This window comes from Ammospiza caudacuta, chromosome 3 (genome assembly GCF_027887145.1).
Source record: "Ammospiza caudacuta isolate bAmmCau1 chromosome 3, bAmmCau1.pri, whole genome shotgun sequence".
Lineage (NCBI taxonomy): Eukaryota > Metazoa > Chordata > Aves > Passeriformes > Passerellidae > Ammospiza > Ammospiza caudacuta.
The window spans coordinates 13,857,947-13,881,148 of NC_080595.1; the positions used below are offsets into that span (position 1 = coordinate 13,857,947).

Here is a 23,202-nt window from a genome sequence, read left to right on the forward strand (position 1 = left end):
GGCTGCTATGGGGAGTGCGTCCTCGCAGGGACTCGTGTCCTCACTCGGGAGGGCTCTGGCTGGTCACTGGGAACATCCCATGGCTTACAGCTGCCCACATGGGAGCCCTGGGCTGGGGCTGATCTGAACCCTGAGTGCAGAAAATGCAGAAAGGGTTTATTGAGCAGAGCTGCTCAAAGTTCAGGCAACAGAGAAAGGAGGAGGGATTTGAGACAGAATGGAGCATCCTAAAGATCTGTTTGGGTTCACAGAGTGGATGCTGGTACAAACACTTCCCTCCCAGCCCAAGGCCATTTGTGCTTCCATGGACAGGTGACTAAAAGGTTCTATGTAGTCCCACAGAGACTGTTTTCTCAGCAAGGTACTTCCTGTATGAACACTGAATCAAAACATGCTCTAGTTTGAACAGCACATGAACACCTTGCACAGGTGTTCTGCATCCAAGAGTCAGCTTTTTGCTAGGCAACCAGTCACCCAAAATCTGCTTCAGACCTGTGTTTGGGCCACAGAAATACTGCCTTCAGAATGCTGCTGCACAGTTCTGCCAGCACTTTAGGAGGCACTTGTCCTGCTGTACCTGCTCTCTCTGTCCACAGCCTCCCTGACTGGGAGACACAGGAGTGCTGCAAGGCACCTCAGTGTGCAGAGGTGTGGCCTCTGTGGGAGCCAGGGACAACAGGGCATGATGCTGTGCCCAAGCCAATCCCATGGTAAAAAACATTCTTTTTTGGTATTAGGTTATTCCAGAGAATGACAAGAATGCAAGTTGTTTTTAAAGTAGCTAAATCTCTCTAGAAGTTTTGAGGACCAGGTATTTAAGTGTGTGTCTCTGAGCAAAACAGACTGACAAATTCAACTTCACTAGCAAAGTTGTTAAAACTTTGGTCCCAATTTAAATTCGTCAGCACCACAGAAAATTCCTGAGACTGGGTTGTTGAACTAGGATCAGTGTGCTTAACAGAAAACTGTTAACTTTTGTTAGTTTAAAAATTCAGAAACTGTTAGTTTTAAAATTCAGAATTGCTTTTGCAATGCTGGGGGAAGAGGAACAAGTAGGAAAGACAAAACAGATATGTAAGAAACATGAACCTCCTCTGTTTTCACTGAAAACAAAGAAAACAGCATTTTGCTGGAAATTAATTGATTTCATTTTTGCATATTTTTGCCTGTTCTGTTAAGGACATGTTTAAGCACAGTCTGTGTCCTCTGCAGAGCTCAGGAGTGAGTCTTTGAAACTGGGACACCGGGGATGCCACCATCCCCTCCTGCTCCAGACAAACCAGGAGTTTTGCTATCTGACTGCACTGTAAAGTAGGTTGACCTTGGTTAAGTGGGTCCAGAAAATCTTATCTGTTTTACCAGAGTAACTGTCTTTGTGTGTCCTCTATCTGCAGCCTACAATTTCCTGAGTTACCCCTTGGTTCTTTGTTATGTTAAATAATTGCATTAACATTGGCTACTTTCCAGAATTTAGGGCTCACTGCTGTACCCGGTGAATGTGTAACATTGCCTCTCTCTCCCTGGTTCTCCTGAATTGCTGAATATTGGAAGCAAAACTAATCAGTCCTTCCTCATCACTGGAACAGAACCTGAGCCTTGCCCTGGATTGCAGTGAAGGTTTGTCCTCTGTTCCCCCCAGCTGTGGCTGGGGAAGCTGTTAAGATTGTCCTCACCAGGGACAGGATTTCAGGGAGCCTGAGCTGGCTGAACAGTGTCTGGCTTGTGCCTAAAGGGTGCAAAAATGAGTTGGAGAATAGGATTGGTATTTGGCCCTAAGACCCTGGATGGGGGCTGCTTGGTCAAACCATGCCTCTGCTGGCAGTGGACAAGTCCTGAACTCACAACAGAATCAAGGTGAGCAGGAGCCCTGGCATGGCTCTAGTTCAGCTTCCTGCTCAAATCAAGAGTAATGTCAAATTTCCTCAGGACTCAGTCCAGCTCTGGTCTAGACAGTTCCCACACTGGAGTCCTCACAGCCTCTCTGGGCCCTCCAGTACCCTGAAGAAGAATATTTTTCCTTACATCCAGTCAGTGTTTCCCTTAGCTGCAGCTTGTACCCAATGCCTTTCACTGTGCATTTCTGGGAAGATTCTGAACTCCATCTTTTACAGCCCCCTTGAGGCAGTTAAAAGCTGGAGAGGATCCCCCCCTTCGTGTTTTTGTCTCAGTCCTGAGCAAGTCCCTCCCTCTACACACAGACATGATTCCCTGTGCACATCAGCAGCAAGTGCAAGCCCTCCATGAAGCTCCTTTCCCAAACCACTACCAGGCCTCCAGCTGTGGCAAATCCAAGGTTTGTCTGACATGCCAGCCACCACAGGGTAGTTCCCTCATCAACAAGGAGATGTTATGGCTCCTCTGCAAGCTCCCCACTGGCCAGGCTCAGTACCCAGCCACAGGGAGCCATTCCCAGGCAGTCTTGGCCTCCCTTTCAAGCCCAGGTCCCCTGCTTTAGGGACAAGAAAAGGCAATGATGTGATTGTTTCTTCAGAGCTGAGCACTAAAACTCATTTACACTCCTGCAGTTCTCATCTAGTCAGAATAATATCTCCAGAGTAAAGCCCAGAGAATAATTTGAAGGTGTTAAAGCCACCAGATTCCTCCATCATGGCAAAAAGATGTATTTTCCCCTTTTGTTTCTATCTCCCCTCCAGCAGCCAAATCTGATGGATCCAAAGAACTTCTGCTGTTTGTGACTGCCATGGTGCTGGTGGCCAGCAAAGATCCCTGCCCTGGTGCCTTGCACGAGCAGCTGGCACTGCAACCAGCCTGTCAACAGAGCCTGGGCCAGCACCCACTTCCCATGAGATCCCTGAGGGAGGAGGGAGAAGGGAGGGAGGGAGGGAGGGAGGGATGGATGGATGGATGGATGGATGGATGGATGGATGGATGGATGGATGGATGGATGGATGGATGGATGGATGGATGGATGGATGAGGTCCCAGTGAGTTGTGCCCTTGAGGCAGCACAGCAGTGGGGTTCCTGCACAAGCCATGCACGGTGCAGAGAGGGGAGGCAGCTCCTGCAGCCCGAACTGCAACTGTGTGACTGTGCTCCCCCTGCCAGCACTCCCCCCACATGGAATGGCACAGCTGGGGGAGAGAATCAGCTGTGCAGAGGATCACAGATCAAAAACACTGAGGGATACACCAAGCTTCAGCATGCAAGCAGGCAGGGTTCAGTAAAGCATTCACAGCCTAGCTTGGAGCAGAACGGTTGCTGTTTGCCTGGCTTCCTGCCTCATTCTGCTTCTGAAATCATGACATGGGTAGCAGTGCAGGAATCCATGTGCACTTTTGCTGCTTCAGTTTTTAAGCATCCACAGTTTTCCTAAATAAATGCTTGGGATCTTCCTGGTGACTGTGTCAATGCTGCTGGCTGAGATTGCTGGCTGTTTTAAATATCCCACTTGGAGAACAACCCCCAGTCCTCTAAAGAGAACAAAAAATCAGTTATTTACTCTCATCATTCTTGCACTTTTTGTCCAACTAACTCCAATGCAGCTGTCATCCAAATAAGTCAATTCAGCATGATAATTCAATTTAGCTTATAAATGGTGAGAGAAAAAAAAAGCCTTTTTAAACTGTTTTAGAAACCTCACTATAAATGCAGCCTAACAAGATTGTCCAGCACACTAAGAAGCTAGAACTCCATTCAGAATCTATGAAGAAATCAGCTGAAAATAACTGTGGGCGCTGAAGATGCAAAACACTTTAAATATCATTTTATGTGTAGCACACACAATATAATTAGTTATGGCTCTAGCTTTATCCATAATATGAAAATGGCATAATTAACCCCACTCTTCATCCCAAGCTGAGTATATTTTAAACTTACCCCAGGCTAGCTGAAGATCTTTCAGCACTGGTGGTTGCTAGAGTTGGGAATTAGCAGTGAGCAAGAAAGGAGAGAGAGAGAGAGAGAGAGAGAGAGAGAGAGAGAGAGAGAGAGTGCAATGGTGGCTTGACGTTTCCCAGGATGGGACTGTCACATGCTAATCACTGATTTGAGATGCAAGCATAACAAAAACCTTCTAATTATATAATCTTCAGGTCACATCCTCATGTGCCCATGCGAAAACCAGGACTGTGCACTTGGAGGAAGGCGTTGCAGAATTTCTGACTTTTTAATTAGCACTGCACAGGGCTGGGGAGGGAGGGAGGGAGGGAGGGCGAGGAGCCCTGGGAAGTGACGGCAGCGGCAGCGGGGCCATGTGGGGCCATGTGGGGCCGTGCTCTGGCTGCTGTGGCCCTGCTGCTTTGCCAGGCTCAGGACCTCCTGTGGCACCCAAAAAAGACAACTTCCAGTTGGGGACAGGGAAATGGGACCAGGTCCTCCCTGCCTGCTGGCACCTTGGCTTTCCTAGGGACACCAGGGCCAAGAAGGCGCAGGGGCCAAGGGCAAGGCTGCCAAAGCAGCCATGGCAGGGGAGCAGCAACACGAACCAGCACTTGAGTATTTTCTGTTTCTTGCTAGATGATGAAAAACTTTCTTTTGAGTAAAAATAATTAAGGGCTTGGACGGAGCAGCAGCCTCCCCTCCACACCTGCTCAGTTTCTTCCCTAAGGAGGATCAGCCCTTCACTGGAGGGCTCTTTGCTCCAAAGGGAGCATGTGGAGAATGCAAGGAGGGCTGCCAGGGCAGTGCTTGGGCCAGTCCACCGAGCTACTCTGAAGCATAAGAACAGGGAGACATAAAGGAGGAGGCACAGTAACAAAAGGCAGACTAATTTCTCCCTGAAAGGCAAAGATCTGCTTCAAAGATACCCTCCAGGCAGAAAATGTGAAATGTGAAGCCATAGCAAAGGAGCTGAAAGGACAGGCTCCTAAATTAACAGAAGCTCTCTGGCAGATGCTGCTACCTATGAAGTCAAGGTCTAGGGACAGAGGACACAGTATTTCTTTTTTAAGTTTTTTTTATTTGGTGTTTTTTTATTTGGTTGTGTTTTGGGGTTTTTTTTGGGTTTTTGTTGTTGTTGTTTTGTTCAGAAGCAAAACGAAGAAAATATAACAAAATCAACTGTTCCCCTCAAGCACAAACTCAGGTGTCCTTTTGCAGTCTACCTCTAGAAAAGGAGAATGGTGTATGTATGTATGAGAATAGAAGTATTTTCACTTCAACACAAGAAGGCAGAGGCTAGTTCAGAGGCAAAACCTCATGAGACCATGCAACGCATTTGTAGAGAGCCACTTCTCCCAGAGCTGACTCTCCATCTCCTGTGGACAGGCTGCTCCCAGAGGTGGGTCCATGGAGCACACAAGCCCTGCTGGAGCAGGCACTTTTGGGTGGCAGAGAACATGAGTCAGCAGCGTTGCTATGAACCATTCTTCCCCATGTGGGGGTGGTGGGGAAGGAATGCTCTGCCTCTCTGGGGCAGAGCAGACCCAAACGGACCATCAGAGTGGTGGCTGTGCCCACCATCTGCAGAAGGACCCTGAGGAAGCATCCTCATGAGAGGTGTTGTCTCTGGGCTGGGGGCTGTGGTGGTTCTTAAACAGACAAACCAGTGTGTAAATTTTCTTTTTATTTTTGTGGTAGTTTTTTTTCTTTAAACTCCAACCTGATACAGGTTGCCTGGGAGGGTTGTGGAGTCTCCATCCATGGAGTCAAGACCTGACAGGATGTGCTGCAGGGCAGCTGTCATGGGTGACCCTGTGTGTGCAGGGACCTGCAGCGAGGCCTTCCCCGCCTCAGTGACAGCTCTGGGGTCTCTTGTCACTTGTGTCACCCTCACCCTGAAACTGGTATCACTTTCCTCCCTTTTAGTCCCACACACTGGGTTTTGCAGTGAAGGTTGGAGAAGACCTCCATGATCACTGAGTACACCCATCAACCAACACTGCCAGGCCCACCAACAACCCATGGCCGTCCCCAGGTGCCACATCCCGGGGTTAACGCTTCCAAGGATGGTGCTTCCCTGGGCTGCCTGCCCCAGTGCTTGGCCACCCTTTCTATGAATACATTTCCTAATATACAATCTAAACCTTCCCTGGCACAACTTAAGGCCCTTTCCTCTCATCCTGTCGCTTGTAACCTGGGGGAAGAGGCTGATCCCCACCTGGCTGCTCCTGTTGGGGAACTGCAGAGAGTGATGAAGACCCCCTGAGCCTCCTTTTCTTCAGGCCGAGCCCCCTCAGCTCCCTCAGGAACTTGTGGGCTGGTGCAGCGAGCACCTAGCAAGATTTTCAAGCATCGTTCTCGTCTTCACTCGAGAATACGAGAGCTACTTTAAAAACCAGCATGCCTGCTGAGGAACAAACAGCGGTGTCACTGTTCCAGCCGCACACACAGAGATATTCAAACGTACGGCAGCCCAAAGCCACACGCAATTCCCAGCGCCGGGCCTTGTGCGAGGGGAGCGGGGCGGGGCGGCAGCAGCGGGGCGGGCCGGGGCGGGCGGAGGTGCCGTGGCCCGGAAGGGAAACACCACGGATCCGGATCGGGGAGTCCGGGAGGTACCGGGCAGGAAGGTGGGAAAGCTGGGGAAAAGGAGTGGTGAAGCTCTGTGGGTGTCACGGTTCCGCGGAGAGCGGGGGTGGAGGGAAGGGGCTGCGCGGGGGCTCGGCTGAGGGGAGGTGGGCAGGGGATGGGGTCCGGGGAGAGCGGGACTGGGAGAGGATGGAGGTCCCCAGACAGCCGGGATGGGGAAAGGTGCCGTGGGGAAGGGCGGGACGAGCCGACGGAGCTGCACCGTGCCCGGGGCTCTGTGCTCTGAGCTGAGAGGAAGGAGACGGAACCGTGTGTGACAGAGGCCTCAGGGCACCTGCCACGGTTTCCCTTCTTCCTCCTTCGGGACACCTGCCATGGTCTCGCTTCTCCCTCCCTCGGGACACCTGCCATGGTTTCCCTTCTCTCTCCCTCGGGGCACCTGCCACGGTCTCCTTTCTCCCTCCCTCGGGACACCTGCCGCGGTCTCCTTCCTCCCTCGGGACACCTGCCACGGTCTCCTTTCTCCGTCCCTCACTTCTGCCGAATTGCCCCGGGCGGGGTCAGCTTGGCTCTGAGCTCCTGTGCAGCCCCAGTGGAGCTGGAGTGGGGAGAGCAGCCACAAAAGGGGAACTTGCTTCTTTCCCAAGCCCTCCTTTGGGCCGTTACTTGTGTGCGGCCACATCAGGTCTTGTCCTGGCTGTGGAGGTGCCAGTGCAAAGATCCAGGGAATAAATTCCTGCCGGGCTGCCCACAGTTGCTCACTGTCCCCTGCAATAGCTTCCCATTAGCAGGAGGTGCCGCAGGAGGATGTATTAATGCTGGGCAGTGCTGATGGGCTGTCAGCGCTGGGAAAGACACTGCTGAGAGAAGTCCCTCCCCTGGCCAGGCTCTGCAGCATGGGCAGCTCCCTGCAGAAGGGAGCCCAGTGTGAGATTATGTGGAAAAAAACATTGTATTTTGGGCTTTAGCTCCCCTTCCACCTTTTAGTCTCAGCCCTGCACACACTGCTGAGTTCAAAAGTGACGGGGCAGAGGCTTCTGTGAAATCTCCCTTGAAGGTTTGTCCTGTGGGCTTCTGTGTCCAAGAGGGTTCCATCAGAGTGATAGGCTCATGCTTTTGAAAGAGAGTTTTGTCAAACTTGCAGCTTATGGCTGAGGAATATTACTTTTGTTTTCTAAAGCCATAGAACTCACTAAACGATGTTCCAGAAGAATACTTTTTGCTCCAGGTGCATACAGATGCACCAACATGCAGACAATCAACAGTGGTTTGAGAAGGTGCCTTGTCACATCAAAAAACAAATAATGTGTGCTCAGACATACACATGGTGATGGGCTTAATCACCTTCACAACTAAGGACTGGTTTTTCCTCTTCTTCCTCAAGGAAACATGAGTTGGTTAGCGAGGAAAAAAGGAAAGCCCAACAGAGGAGGAGGACAAGGCAAAGGAGGCGGTGGAAAACGAGGAGGTGGCAGTGGCCATTCAAACAAGCCTCAGCTTGGTGGAAGTAGGAAATGTTCAACCAAAATTTGGGACGATGGAGATGATTTTTGTCTCTTTGAGGAACCAAGGCTAGAATCCAGGTATTTCTGTTGGTTTGGGGGGAATTGGCATAGAGGTGTTTGGGATACTTTGGACCATTTGAGATACTTTTTGTATGTTGACATACATAGACATTTGGGGCTGGTTTTTGGATGTGTTTGAATATAAAAAAGAGTGAAAGAGTGATGAAAGTGTTTCAGTATGAAGCAGTTTTTACATGTCTGTTTTGAATAATGTTTTATAGATTTGATACCTAGCTAAGTGTTTTATTTTTTAAGGATTATAACCTCTGATTTTCTTTTTTGGTCATAAAGTAATTTCAGGACACTTTTGGTCAGACCGCATTAATAAACACAGGATATTAATATCTGTGTATTACAGAACAGAAGCTGGGCCATGGAAAATCAGCAATTTAGAATTATTTTAGCATCCTGTGTGAGTTCTGACTCATCTAAGCTTAGAAATATGTGGTTGTATTGTAGTCTAAGAACAACTTTACCTAGCAAAGTGTTCAGTAAATCATTTTGGATTCAACACAGGATACAATATGTGTATGTACAATATGCACATGTGTGTACAGATAAAGACTTACAAATCATGATCACATAAGAGTGACTCCAGCTGAATAATCCTTAGGTGATGGATTTCTCTTATTTTGATTTTCCTGTTTTGAATTATAAGTTTGGGCCCCAACATCCCAATTCAGTCAAGAACATTTGAGCCAGCAGATAACTCATGATTGTGTCTTATTTTAATTTTCAGATCAAGTGCCCCTGCCAGAAGAGGAGGGCAGATGAAGCAGAGGCCTGAAGCAAAAATGCCTCTGCAGACCATACACATGACATCAGAGAACCAGAGAAGAGTGAAAGAACTCCTTCAAGAGCTGCAAGGGCAGGAGCTGGCACCTGAATCAGAGTTAGTTTACATGGAGGCACTACTTCCAGCTTCTCTGCATGAGCATGCTTTAGCAGGCATACTGTTAGAAACAGTATTTTTCCCCTTAACTTTTAATTATATCTCAAATCCTATGGTTTTGACTCTGCTTTCTTAATATTCTACAATATTAACTCTGGGAAAGGAGTAGCCAAATCTACCATTTAAATGAAGGACTTAAAACTGCAGAGGCAGAGTTTTATGTCTACTCAACATTTTAATTTTGTTTCATTTTAACTTGCTAACTCTTTTTATCAGTGTAGCTGGAGAAGATGATGATGAGCCTGACTACCTGGATGATGAACAGTGCTGGTCAACAGAACAGGAAGCTTCTGATGCAATGCCAAGGTTGTCTGCTGAACCAGCTGAGCACAGAATTGTGGACAGTGAAGTGTCTTCATTTGCTGTGCACAAACTCTCCAGGTGATGCTTTACTGAATAGTTTGTATCATCAAGAGGGAGATCCCTGGTCTCAATACTCTGTAAGCCCTCCTCATGTTCTTCATCCATTTTGCTCAGATGTTAATAGTTATTCAGTACTTTTGCTTGTTTTGGGAGCATTTTATATGTGACAGCTTTTTCTGAAGAGTTTAATTTCTGTAGTGGAGTGGGGAAATCAAACCCTGAAACTGTGAAATGCTGCATTCTGAGGTGTGAGGCAGTGCCATGCATGCTCCCTTGCTGTGGTTATTTTGCTTCACACAAGCCTCTCACTCACTTGTTGCCCTGTTTTCTGTTTTGGTGCAGGTATGGTTTTGACTGTGAGCGCTGCAGGGCGGTGCTGAGATCCTGCAATGGTAATATTGGGGCATCACTGGAGGATTTGCTATTGCAGTGCTTCTCTGAGAGGTATGGGGAGAAGATGCAGGTTTCTGCAGCAGCTGCTGAAGCCAGTCAAGAGGAGTGTTTAGAGCAGAGACAAGAAGAAGCTTTTGCCCTCAGGTCAATTTATGGAGAAAAGTTTGTAGAAAGGATTAAAAATCGTGTTTGGACTTTCAGTTTGGAATTGGACTACCTGGCCCACAGGTTCAGTAAATCTAAACAAAAAAGTACAAGGGACACAGCAAAACAGACTTCAAAGGAAATATGTAAATTTTACCTCCAAGGAGGCTGCAGGTTTGGTTCAAAATGCAGATTTAGACATGAATTCCCTCCAAACCATCCACTAAACACATCCAAGAACTCTGTAGACGATGCTCATCTCAGACATAATGATGGTCCCGTCTATGAACTTGAAGTGAGATTTCCTGATGAGAACAAGTATCCTCTTCAAGCACCTCTTGTGGCTTTTTACTCCACTGACGAGAATCTGCCTCTTGCTTGTCGTCTGCACATTGCTGAGTTCCTCTTTGGAAAGGCCTTGGCAGCTGCAGAGTCTCATGAGCCAGTGGTGTACACCTTGGTGACTTGTTTGGAAGATGAACACGAGATCAGTGAGCTCCTGAGCAATACTCACCACAAGTTCAGTGTTCCTCCTGTCCCCCTGCTGGCAGCACCTCCTGTAAAGCCACAGACAGAGAGTGCAGCTCCTTCAAATCAACAGGCTGAAGGTACACCAAATCTCCTTTATGGTTTCTGGGCTAAGAACAGTCAGAAAGATTTAAAAGGAAAAAAGAGAGATAAGGCAGAGCCCCCAGTTCAGCCATCTGTTCCAAATCTATTTCTGGAGATTGAAGTCATGTGGTGAGCCAGATCCATGATCTGTCTGTGCCTCAGGAAGTTCCTTCTATAATCAATCTGCAGCAGAAGGTTTTGTGCTGCCCAGAACTGAGTTCTGGGAGCAGTTTGGTTTGGCAGAGTGAGAGATGCCCATTGCCACACAATCAATGGAAAGCACTGAGGGATGTGAACTCAGAATGGACCAGAGAAGTATGCTTGGAAGGGAACAGGGAAGGTTGTTTGCAAGCTTTGCTGCATCTGCGACTCATCAATTCAGAAACCTCTTTTTTTAGATTATTTAAAATTACCAGCAGCTCCTCAAAATTAACTTACAAAGGTGGATTTAAGGCTGAGCAAATGTGGAAAGTGGTTATAGAGTGTTGTTCAAGTATCATCCCTTTCTGTTTATGCTGGTGCAGACAGGTTGATTTCACAGGGGGAGAGTTGAGTCTATGTCACTTGTGGCAGGGTGACTTTCCAGCTCTCAATTCCAAACCTACTTTTATCTAAGGCAGGCTTTTTTCAAGACAGTGTTCAAGTGCATTGAGTTGTAGAGCTCTTAAATAGTGACAAACTGTGGTTTTTCTGCAGTAAGACAAAGTGTTCCATTTTTTGAGCACCTCTGCAGAAAGACAGCTTTGTTCCAGAAACTAAGATCCAAAATAATTTTCTTTAGTTATAAAATATTCCTTATGTTATAAAATACCTCTTTTTTTTTTTTTAGTAAAAGTAGCCTTAAAACTTTCAAGGGCTGGCTGGCAGTCTGAACAAATCCTGCTTCAGTTGATAGGCAAAGGCACTGAAGTACCTGGTCCAGTTTCAGCTTTGGTTTAAAAGTATTAGTCAGTGACTTAACACTTAATTAATTAAAACTACCCTAATTTATAAGCATTTGGTACTGCATAGAAGGGGTTGTGTGTTGGAGAATTGAGCTGAGGCACATGGAGAATTTGCAGGAAGGCAAACCACATAACCGTGTGTGGCCACCCAGACCCTGGTGCAGGGGTGGGGACAAGTGGGACGGGTCTGGAGAAGCTCTGGGTGATTTGGTGAGGTGAGGGGAGGTTTGCTGGGGGTGTTGAACTAAATGCATGTCAGAAACAGTCCTGCAGACCCTCAGGCCCAGTCTAACAAGGTTCTTTGTTGGAAATGCTGCTGGAACTTGTCCCTCTTTCCTTCATTGACTATTCCTTAGTAATAACAAGTATTTAACTGTACACTCAAGCCTCAACAGTGTCAGAGCCTCAGGAAGAAGAGGTGGTGGCAGAAGAGGAGGAGGAAGAGCCTGAACAAGTTGTTGTGGAGAATGAGAGTTATGTGAACTTGAAAAAGAAGCTTTCCAAAAAGTATGATGTGCAGGCAAAGTCTGTGTACAACGAAAATGTCAAAATCTGCGCGCAGTTTCGGCAGAAAAAGGTACAGTGTGCAGAACACAGTTTTGTTTCCTACTTTAGAGAAATAAATATTACAGAGACAAGCTGTTGTTTCAGATGGTTCTGTTCCATCCCAGTGGTGTTCTTACAGCTGTGCTGTCTTTGTCCATCAGTCTTCCAGGCACTTTCAGTCCATGCTGTATGAAAGGCAGAAGCTCCCTGCATGGCAAGAGAGAGAAAACATTCTGGGCTTGCTTGAGAGCCACCAAGTTCTTGTTGTGAGTGGCATGACAGGGTAAGAGTGTGATTGCACATACAGACTTTATACATCAAAGTATACACAGAATAACATGAAATATGATCCATGTTCTGGGAAGGTTGGAGTGGTGGCTCATCTGTGACCAGTGTAACCAGTGACAGCAGTCCTAGGTGAACTGCATGTGAATGATCACACTTATAAAATAAAGCAAATTTCCAGTGGAATGCAGTCAATTTATGTGGGTGGAAGGTGTTGCATTTGTGGGGTTTTTAATTAACTCCTGATTTTGTTGTGCAGATGTGGGAAAACCACTCAGATTCCTCAGTTTATCTTGGATGCTTCATTGCAAGGCTCTCCAAGCAGAGTTGCAAACATCATCTGCACTCAGCCTCGCAGGATCTCTGCCATTTCTGTGGCTGAACGTGTAGCCAAGGAAAGAACAGAAAGGATTGGACTCACTGTTGGATATCAGATCCGTCTGGAAAGTGTCAAGGTACGTATGCTTTGCTTGCTGGTTCTCATTTACTCCTATTAAAATGTGCTTAGTGCTTCTTTAGTGTACAGAATCTCTGCCCTAAACCTGCCATGCAGTGAGATAAGCAAGTTTGTATCATCTATATTTATAAAATACTATGAAACGTTCTCTATTTTATTTCATCTCAAGTTGCACAGTTCACTTTGCAGAATGAGAGTGCAGTGCTGTGGCTTGTGGGTTTGCTTTTTGTTGAGGAGGTGAAGGGGTTTGAGAGTGTGAGTAATCCTGCTGTCCTTTGGAAGGCTGCTGGCTGCTTTTCTGCCTGTTGCCATTCCCATGTGTCTCCCAAGTGGAGACTGAGGGTGCAGCTACAGCCAGACAGAAACTGCTGTGTTGGAAGTGAAGTTTTGTCTGTGTTGCAGCTGATTGCTTTTTCCAAGATGTATGCTAAAAAAGAGACTCACCAAATCTTCCTAGGAAGAGAGATCTGAGCTGTTTATCAGAAAACAGTATCCACAGAAAAAGCAGTTCATATTTTTTGATAGGTAGCAATGTCCCTTGGTAATGAGCAGGTGTTGTCAGTGTCGGTCAAGAAATAAAAATCCATCTCCAGCAGGGCTTGCTTGTTCTCTCTCATTCAAACCTGGCCCTGAGCTGAAACCAAATGCTTTACAGCAGCACATATTCTCTTTGCACTGTGTTAATTTGCCCAGAGTGAACTGAATGCTTTGTCTTACCCTTCAAGTCCTCAGCTACCAGGCTTTTGTACTGCACTACTGGTGTGCTGTTGAGAAGGCTGGAAGGAGATCTGACTTTGCAGGGAGTCACTCATGTTATTGTTGATGAAGTTCACGAAAGAACAGAAGAAAGGTAAATAATCTCTTATCCTGTAAGCAAAATGAAGGAACACAGTCAAAGGTGGCTAAGGTGCCAGTAGCTGATCCTGTGGCAGTGGTATGGGATGGTGGAAGGAGTCTGGGGGCAGTAGGAAATTGTGCTGCAGCAGCTTGTGAGAAAGAATGTCTCTCAGAAATTGCTGTGCCTCCAAAGCACCCTCACATTGCAGCAGTGTTGCAAAGAGGTTTTGGATAGGGCTGGAGGGTTAAGTAACTTTTTAACCAAAGCTGTTTCTTACAGTTTCCTTGTTTCAACTTTTATCAAATACCATAATTCTTCACATGCAGGCTTCAGCAGAGCAAGGGACAAATGCTCCCATTTCCTTCCAGTCTGTAGATTTTACTAGACAGTCTCATCCTATCCTGCTCTAGCCTCCTGCAGTTTTACCTCACTTTCCTGCTGATCACAGGCAAAAGATGATGTCTGTCAGTATCTCTGTAAATTAAATGGCAAGCATCCTTTTCTTTGTTTTCCTTGTCAAACACTGCAGTGCAATGGGTTTCTGAGAGGCCTTGTCTCTTACCCATTATTCTGCAGCTCAAGTGGTATTTTAGCCACTTAAAAGTGCTTGTGTCTCTCAAGGATTCCTCTTCCTTCTCATTTAAAATCACTTCAAGCCAGTCTTCTAGTCATGCCACAAAAGCTATAAATATAGAGGAAAAATAAAGTGAGCAGGGAAGAGTGGGTAAGTTTGAGTAACTCTTCCAGTGAAGAAGAGGAGCAAAAAGGACTCATCTGTTACTTTGAGTTAATTTCTTATCTGATGTTCCCGTGTTGTCATTAATGTAAGTCATTTATAAAACTTTTTGTTTAAATGGTTTTGCTGAGTAATCCTGACACTCCAGTAAGGGACAACCAGAAAAGAGTCAGATTTGCAGATTGCTTTTTACTGGGCCATTCCAACAAGCTCATGCTTCTGTGGTGGTGTTGCTGTGCTCTTGAAAACACCAGGAAGGTGGACAGATGGGAGAAAAATAACCTGAAAGTTAATGCTGAAGACACTCAAGTGTTCTTGTGCCTGCTTTCTTCAGTGACTTCCTGCTGCTGGTTTTGAAGGATATAATGGTTCAGAGGCCAGACCTGCGCATTATACTGATGAGTGCCACCCTGAATGCTGAGCTTTTCTCTCAGTACTTCCACTCCTGTCCAATCATCAACATACCAGGTGAAAACCATTCATTTTTATTGACATTCATCATTTTAGAGATTTGATTTCACCATTTCTTTTTGCAAAGTGTTTCTCAGTTCATGATGAGGATGTATGCCAGAAATTTGATGCTGAAGACTTAGAGGGAGAGACTGATGAGATTTAGGAGAGAAAGGACTTGGAAATGTTGACATTTTTGTGCTGTCTCTATACCAGCAGAATTTCTCTCCTCAGAAGACAATCATTATATGGTGTGTGCATGACATGGTTCCCTGGGTTAGGTTCACCACAGCTGAAGACTCTCCTGTATCCTTGTGAGAAAAGGATCAGTGGGAAGGTCCAGCTGGATGTGTACACATTTAGCCCAATGTGCCTTTTAAATTGCTGAGTTATGGTGTGGAGCTGGAGGGGAACATGGGTGTGTTCCCCCAGGTGTATCTGCCATTCTCTACCTGTGTGAGTGCATTGTGCATGTTACCCTGGAATCCTAGATTGGTTTGGGATGGAAGGGCCCTTAGAGTTTCACCCCTGCCATGGGCAGGGATGTCCTGTCTCTACACCAGGTTGCTCAAAGCCCCATCCAACCTGGCCTTGAACACTCCATGCTTGGAAGACACCCACTGTTTGTCCTAGTCAGAAATTGTGTTGAGGAGTGCAGTGTAGATGAGAGGTGTGCAGCCAGTGCATGGCATAATAACCTGTATAAAATTACAATAATCTTTGGTATTTTTCCTCTTTTCTCCATGCTATTGTGTAGATAGATTTATTGTGCAGATAGATTTATTGTGTAGATAGATTTATTCTCGTGTTTTCTTTCAGGGCGAACGTTTCCTGTGGACCAGTTTTTTCTGGAAGATGTGATTGCAATGACAAGGTGTGAAATTCACACATTCTCAGATGTATTTGGGTGGTGAGGTTGAGGTTACACTTTTGACCTTGAGACTGCACTACTTCTGGGCATTTATTTTAAATGTAAATCCTCTCAGATCTCCCTCATCACCTGCACTCTTGGAGCTCTACTAAAGCCCCTTGACCTTCATATTATCTATGATTTGTACAAAGTTCCTATCAGACTTAAAAATATTTTAGATACCCTATCTCTGTAGTTAATTATTAGAAGGAGACTGTTAGGCTTCTTTCCACACTACCAAATGTTCTTTTGCTGCCCAGGTATGTTTTAGAGGACAGCAGTCCCTACAGGAGGAAGGTAAAGCAAGAACAGAATGGGAGGCACAAAAGAACTGCATTTGAAGAAGTAGAGGAGGACCTGAGGCGTGCTGGCCTTCTGGAAAGCGCTGACACCGTGGTCAGAGATTCAGATCCAGACCAGAAATTAACTCTGAAGCAGCTCCTTACACGATATAAAGGTGAACTCCTTCTTAAATTTAATAAATTGGCACACAGAGAACGTGGGATATTATCACTGTAGGCTGAATGCTTATCTACAATTCAGAGTTTTGCTCTTGTGAAGTTCTAGATGAGAAACTTCCTTCTAGTTTAAAAAAAAATAAAAGAGAACCCATTGTTCTCTTAAACTACAAACAAAGATCTTGGCTGAAACTAGCTCTTAGCATCTGAAAATGGACAATTTTCAGCTACTGTCTCTTTCCATCCCTTTTCAGATGCTTTGTTAGTCCCGTTTTACTCTCTGTATCTGTTCTTGCTGAAGCAGCTTTGCTTGAGGCACAGCATGGATCTGCCCTCTTCAGCTCTTTAAACAAAGCTGTAACTGCTCCCATGCATCCACAGATGTTTTTTCCAAGGCATGGATTTACTGCATCTTTTCTTTTTTCCCAGGAGTTAGCAAGGCAGTGTTGAAAACAATGTCTGTCATGGACTTGGACAAAGTTAATCTAGAATTAATTGAAGCCTTGCTGGAATGGATAGTTGCTGGCAGACATTCATACCCCCCAGGTAATTTTATTGTCCTTGGGAGATAAATGAAAGAAGATTCTTGGAAGTTTCTTGGACAGCCCAAAGCTAATGATTTTCATGCAGAGGTTCTGTAGCTACTAACTATTTTTGAAAAAAAATAAATTGCTAGTTGAGTTCCAAAGCTTGTGATGTACATGGGAGGGGGAAGGTGAGAAAATTGTCTACCTTGAGAAGTCTTTTGTGAAGGACTGTTACAGCCTGTGTGCTTTTTTAGTACAATAATTGCACATTAATAAAATATTGTGCTGTCCTTTTTGTTGAGTGATTTTTAATTTTTTTTTTATTTACATACATAGGTGCTGTGTTGATATTTTTGCCTGGCCTAGCAGAAATCAAGATGCTTTATGAGCAGCTTCAGACTAATGCTCTTTTTAATAACAGGCACAGCAAGAGGTAAGGCAAAAAGCTCCAAAACTGTCAGTCTTTACCCATAAATAAAGAGTCATTTCCTGCACAAAGCCTGCAGGGATAAATTAGCTTGATTAAATGTGTGAGTTGACTCCAGTCAGGGTAAATCCTTTTCTATCTTGTTGGCTCCCTTCTTTTGTTTTTCTCCTCAGCTCAGGAGGGTCACTTGTTGAAGTTCTTAGAGACCCTAGTGAGGAGTGGTTTCCATTTTGTGCTCTGCATGGTCCAGGCTGCTGAAATCTCAGAATGTTTGCTGAGTTACATTTAGTTGTGGTTGTGTTTGGCCTTGGATGGTTACAAGGAAAAGTAACACTCTGGGCAGTATCCAGTGAGGCAAAAGTGTGTGCAGGCAGATTGTTCCCAAGAAGGAAGAGGCTGGAGATGCCCTGAGCATCTTGTCCTGTTGTCCTTGCAGGTGTGTGGTTTATCCACTTCATTCCTCACTGTCCAGTGAAGAACAGCAGTCTGTGTTCCTCAGGCCTCCTGCAGGAGTCACCAAAATCATCATCTCCACCAACATTGCAGAGACATCTGTCACCATCGATGACGTGGTCTATGTGATTGACTCTGGAAAAATGAAAGAGAAAAGGTACTGACATTCATTCCTTGGGGGTTGGTAAACTGTATCAAGCCTTGAGTTTTCCAAAGAGCTGGGAAAAACTGGAAGGAAACTTGGGCTGTAGAAAGCTGCCATGAGTTGGAGAAAGCCAGTGTAAGCTCAGCTCCAAGTGCAGGGGTGGGAATTGTATCCATACAGAAGTTGGCAGCATCTGCCTGCTCAGCCTCCAGCCTGTTCTCTGTGCACTCTTTACAAAGGTGGGTGACAGGACAAGGGGTGAAATGGCTTCAGACTGAAAGAGGGCAGGTTTAGATTGGATATTAGGAAGAAATTCTTCACTGTGGGGAGGCACTAGCACAGGTTTTCCAGAGAAGCTGTGGCTGCCCCATCCCTGGAAGGTTCAAGGCGAGGTTGGAGAGGACTCTGAGCAACCTGGTCTAGTGGAAACTGTCCCTGCATGTCCCAGAGGAAGTTGAAATGTGATGATCTTTAAGATCCCTTCCAAGCCAAACCATTCTGTGGCTGTGTGGATACAAGCCTTTGTCTTGCTCTCCTGTAGATATGACCCAAGCAAAGGAATGGAAAGTCTGGAGGACACCTTTGTGTCCAAGGCCAACGCTCTGCAGAGGAAAGGGCGGGCAGGACGTGTGGCCTCGGGCGTCTGCTTCCACCTCTTCAGCAGCCACCACTACAACCACCAGCTTGTAAAGCAGCAGCTGCCAGAAATACAGAGAGTGCCCCTGGAGCAGCTCTGTCTGAGGTGAGCTCTTGTGTTTCCTGAAGAAGCCAGGGTGCAGAATGTCCTTCCTTGGCTGCAGGGAGCACCTGCCACAACCCACAGCAAGCACCCTCATCATGCCAACGTTAAAGGAAGAGGCCTTCCTGTCCCTGCTGCACACTGTCCACCCCTTTGTACTGAAAGGAAACAGAGCAGCATCAGTTACAGTTGCAGTAAAAACTTTATTTCAAACCTCAGTGTGCTAAATAGAAATCTGTTCTTATAGACTGACTACTCCACATTGCTCCCTGATTCAGCTTTGTGTTACAGGCCCTCTTCTAGGGAGTGTGTGCTTCAATGCATGTTTTCTATTTCCTTTTTTCAATCTGTTTTTACAGAAGTGTGGGGTTTTTATCCTGTATATGGAACTAAGCTGCTTTTTTCTTTCTTTGTTTTATCTTTTAACTTTCCCTTCCCTCCTCTTAAGAATTAAGATCCTGGAGATGTTTTCTGAGCAGTCTCTTCACTCTGTCTTGTCACGACTGATCGAGCCCCCCAGGACCGAGTCCTTGCAGGCATCGAAGGTGCGGCTGCGGGACCTGGGAGCGTTAACTCCAGAGGAAAAGCTCACTCCTCTGGGATACCACCTGGCCTCGCTGCCTGTGGATGTCAGGATTGGCAAGCTCATGCTGTTTGGCACCATCTTCCGCTGCCTGGACCCTGCACTGACCATAGCAGCCAGCCTGGCCTTTAAGTCACCTTTTGTAAGTATTTTTAACCTGAGGGTGTTTTTGTGTGGCAGCAAAATGCTATTGTGACTTGCAGCACGCTACACTTGATATTTTAATTCTTCTTTTTAGCCCAAATTGTTTATGTGTTAATGCAGTGCTTGTTAAAATATTCCAGTTATAAGCAGAAGTTCAAAACCATGTGATAGCAGCAAGAGCGGTATTTATATACAGTAGAAACAGTGAATATTATTTTTGATAATTCTTTTAGCTAAGAAGTGCACTCATTTTGTCTGAATTTGGTGTGAAAACTACTGGTAATATAAATTGTGAAATAGTGATAATGGATGGAGCTGACACATCTGAGCTGTGAATGCAGAGGTCAGTTTGGATGTCTGTGTCTTCATTGTCACTTTGACTATTGAATCAGGTGTTCTTTTGAATGCCTCGTATTTTCTGTTATCCGCAGGGAAAATTTGCATTCTGACCTGTGAGCTGCTGTGAAAATACCAAAGAGAATGTGCCATGTAGCTCTAGAATGGCTCATCCAAGTGGTGAGGGGAAGAACACACTAACCTGTTACTGCCTGTCTAGGTGTCACCATGGGATAAAAGGGAAGAAGCAAACAAAAAGAAGCTGGAGTTTGCAGTAGGAAACAGTGACTACCTGGCTCTTCTCCAGGCCTATAAGGTGAGTTAAAACTCAGTAGCCTCTCTTGGGGCTTTGTGATGTGTTTGATATCCAACCAGAAATGTTTTATTAAAGCCTTCCTCCCATCCTCTCAATCAGGGGTGGCGTTTAAGTATCAAAGAGGGCTCTCAAGCAAGCTACAACTACTGCAGGGAGAACTTCCTGTCAGGAAGAGTCCTTCAGGTAGGTCAGTGTTTGTCCCTGGCACAGGGACTGGCAGAATCCCAGTGACAGAAATGAGCCACTGGGGAAGACTCTTCATGCTGGGTGTGGCAGCCATCACAGTGCTCTGTGTGTTGTAGGAAATTGCCAGTCTGAAGAGGCAGTTTGCAGAGCTGCTTTCTGACATTGGCTTTGTGAAGGAGGGATTGAGAGCCAGGGACATTGAGAAGAGGTGGTCCCAAGGAGGCGATGGCGTGTTGGATGCCACAGGAGAGGAGGTAACTCACAGCATTTCATCTGTGCAGTTTTCATGTGGGCTGCCTTCAGAAAGACTGGGGCCAGACATGTCCTGGGGTTCCATGATGATCAGGGTTTGGTATTGTAGGATTCCTGTGCTTTGGGACAGATTGTGCTTGCTTTCTCTAGGGTGCAAGCCACTTTGTAGCCAGATGTCAGAGAACAATTCATCTGGGCACCAGGACAGTGGTGGCCAATTTGTTCCATTGATAGTGGGTGAAACACAGCTCAGGTCCAACCTGAGGCTGCAGGAGCAGTGACTTGTCCTCCTCTACAAAGCACAGGAGTGCAGCAGTAAAAGTGAACTAATTTCAGGAATTCAGTCATTCCTGGAGCAGGGTTTTACCTTTACAGACTGAACTGTAGGATCCCTAATGATCCCCTATTGATTTCACAGGCAAATTCAAATGCAGATAACATCAAGCTGATCTCAGCTATGCTGTGTGCTGCACTGTATCCCAATGTTGTCCAGGTAAAAGAATGTTTTTTTCATTTTACCTTCTTTGATCTAGCATACCCACACACCCTGCTTTCATTTGGGCTCAGTGTGGCAGCCTTGAGCCTGGCTTAGGTTGCCAGTTTGCTGCTTATGGTGTCAGAGCTCCAGTTTGTAGTGCTTGACTGCTGCTGTTCCTACAGGCTGATTTCAGTGTCACACAGAAGCCAGCAGGAAATGTGAATTTACTTAAAATTACACCTTTTTAGAAGGCTGAGGTTACAAAGGAAGTCAGGGTTGGACAGCATGTGTCTCCAGTGACTTGACATGTTGCTACTACAGAATTTCTGATTTTGAAAAATTTAAAATGTGAAGTTAAAAAGTTTTCTGGTGCAGCAGATTTTTATAACCTATTTTCTTACCATACAGGTGAAAAAGCCAGAGGGTAAATACCAGAAGACCAGTACAGGAGCAGTCAAAATGCAACCAAAAGCAGAAGAGCTGAAGTTTGTTACTAAAAATGATGGTTATGTTCATATTCATCCTTCGTCTGTGAATTATCAGGTCAGGATGCTTTTTTCTGCAAAGCATGCTCTCTTTTTATCAAAGAAATCACTTCTGCTTGAGTGTTTAAAATTACAGTGAGGATCCCTATTATTGTTTAAAATAAAAAATCTTAATGATTGAACAGTCCTGCGTTAGGACTGTAAGTAACAGTGCATTCCTGAGTTAGGAGTGTCCTCCTGGACACAGAGTTGAACTGCAGCCAATAGTTGTTAGCAGCTCTTTTGGGTCTCCAGGAGGGTCAGTGCTGCAGAAGAGGCAGAGCTGGCCCATGTGGCAGAGGCAGGAAGAGCAGTGTCATTCTGACCAGGCTGCTGTGTCCCTGTCCCAGACCAGGCACTTTGAGAGCCCGTACCTGGTGTACCACGAGAAGATCAAGACGAGCCGCGTGTTCATCCGGGACTGCAGCATGGTGTCCGTGTACCCGCTGGTGCTGCTGGGCGGCGGCCAGGTGCACATGCAGCTGCTCAAGGGCGACTTTGTCATCTCCCTGGACGACGGCTGGATCCGCTTCGTGGCTGCCTCTCACCAGGTGAGGAGGAGGAGGAGGAGGGGCCGTGCCGGGAGAGCTGCAGGGCTGGGCTGCAGCTGAGCCTTACCCCTGTCTCTGCTTTACCGTGTGCCAGGTGGCTGAGCTGGTGAAGGAGCTGCGCTGCGAGCTGGACCAGCTGCTGCAGGATAAAATCAAGAACCCCAGCATGGATTTGTGCATGTGCCCCCGAGGCTCTCGGATCATCGGGATGATTGTCAAGCTTGTGACCACGCAGTGACATCAGAACAGTTTGCTGTAAGGATCACCCATGGCTGCTGCCTGAGAACAAACCAAGTAACATCAGTGTCCTGACGTATTTATTGGTCTAAACTGTGGCACTGCCCTCTGGAAAAACAAGTTGGCAACTGTACTGTTGAGTTTTGGGGTTTTGTTTGTTGGCTTGTTGAAATTAAGGTGGCTTACACTATATTCTGGGAAAATGGCAGCTCTTCCAGAAGGAATAGAAACCTGAGTGTTTTTTATGGGACTGTGCCCTGGTAGTAGTGTTTTCTGGTCACACAAACACCTGCTATCCAGCTGTTTCTTGTAATAGTCACAGCTGGAGGCAGCACGTGGCATAGGAAGCTGTTCCCAAATTGGTTTAAACTCAGTCTACATTTTAACTAAGACTTTACTGAGGCAGTTTTGGCTGACCAGGAATCCTGTTTACAGTTCAACCCAAAGCCCTTGTACAAGTGAGCACCTTTAGATTTGCATTGAGGCTCTGCAATTCAGACAATGTCTGTGGTAAGGAGATGTACTGGTGTGTGGTTTTGGATCAGTGCAGGTTACTCTGGTGGCAAGATTAAACTCCAAGACAGTGTGGACATTTTCCTTGAAAAGAGGCTGTTCCAGCCCTTCCTGCACTGGGAATAAGTAAAACAGCTGAGATGGGACTGCTGTAGTGCATTAATATGAATTCTTGGCAGATGCCATTGCTAACATGTTCTGGGATGGGGTATCCTCCTGCCACCCTGCACAGCTGGAATGAAGTCCCACTTTTGGAAGCTTTCAGCCAAACTCCTGCTCTGAGAATTGGGCTGCTGTAGCAATAATGAATTATTATTTCCTCCCTTTGGTCTTGCTTTTAATTGCAGTGCTGAGCATTGCTGCAGCCAAGCTGCTCAAATACCAAAATGCCTTAAGTGACAGGACTGGGCTGTCACCTTTGTGTCACCAGAGTGAACACTGCCTCCAGCACCAGTCTGATCTACAACCTTCAGCCTGAGGCATGATGAGTGGAGGGAGGGACATTGGTTTTAAAAAAAAATACACAATTGAGTTTCACACAACACAGGCTCCTGTGAGGAAGATGACAGCAGTATCAAGCCCAACATCCCTGTGCAGAGAATGGCCACTGCAGCTCTGCTGGGATGGATGAGCCCCAGCTGCCTCCACTCCCTTTTCTTTCCCACCTCCAGGAGCTGGCACTGGGAGGAGGGAGAAGCTTGGGATATGA

The 23,202-nt window shown here is 46.2% G+C and overlaps 1 protein-coding gene across 1 annotated transcript; it reads left to right on the forward strand.

The window, feature by feature from the left end:
* Positions 1–6,442: 6,442 nt before the first annotated feature.
* DHX57 (DExH-box helicase 57) lies at positions 6,443–23,036 on the forward strand. The gene is made up of 24 exons (XM_058800844.1): positions 6,443–6,470; positions 7,814–8,012; positions 8,734–8,886; positions 9,163–9,327; positions 9,652–10,454; positions 11,789–11,979; positions 12,110–12,231; positions 12,493–12,688; positions 13,416–13,540; positions 14,599–14,732; positions 15,534–15,588; positions 15,885–16,081; positions 16,512–16,628; positions 16,946–17,042; positions 17,473–17,646; positions 18,176–18,376; positions 18,822–19,098; positions 19,657–19,752; positions 19,852–19,935; positions 20,055–20,192; positions 20,609–20,683; positions 21,077–21,211; positions 21,543–21,743; positions 21,838–23,036. Exons 2-24 carry the CDS (start codon positions 7,819–7,821, stop codon positions 21,979–21,981), a joined length of 4,074 nt encoding a protein of 1,357 aa, XP_058656827.1. The 5' UTR covers positions 6,443–6,470; positions 7,814–7,818; the 3' UTR covers positions 21,982–23,036.
* Positions 23,037–23,202: the final 166 nt, after the last annotated feature.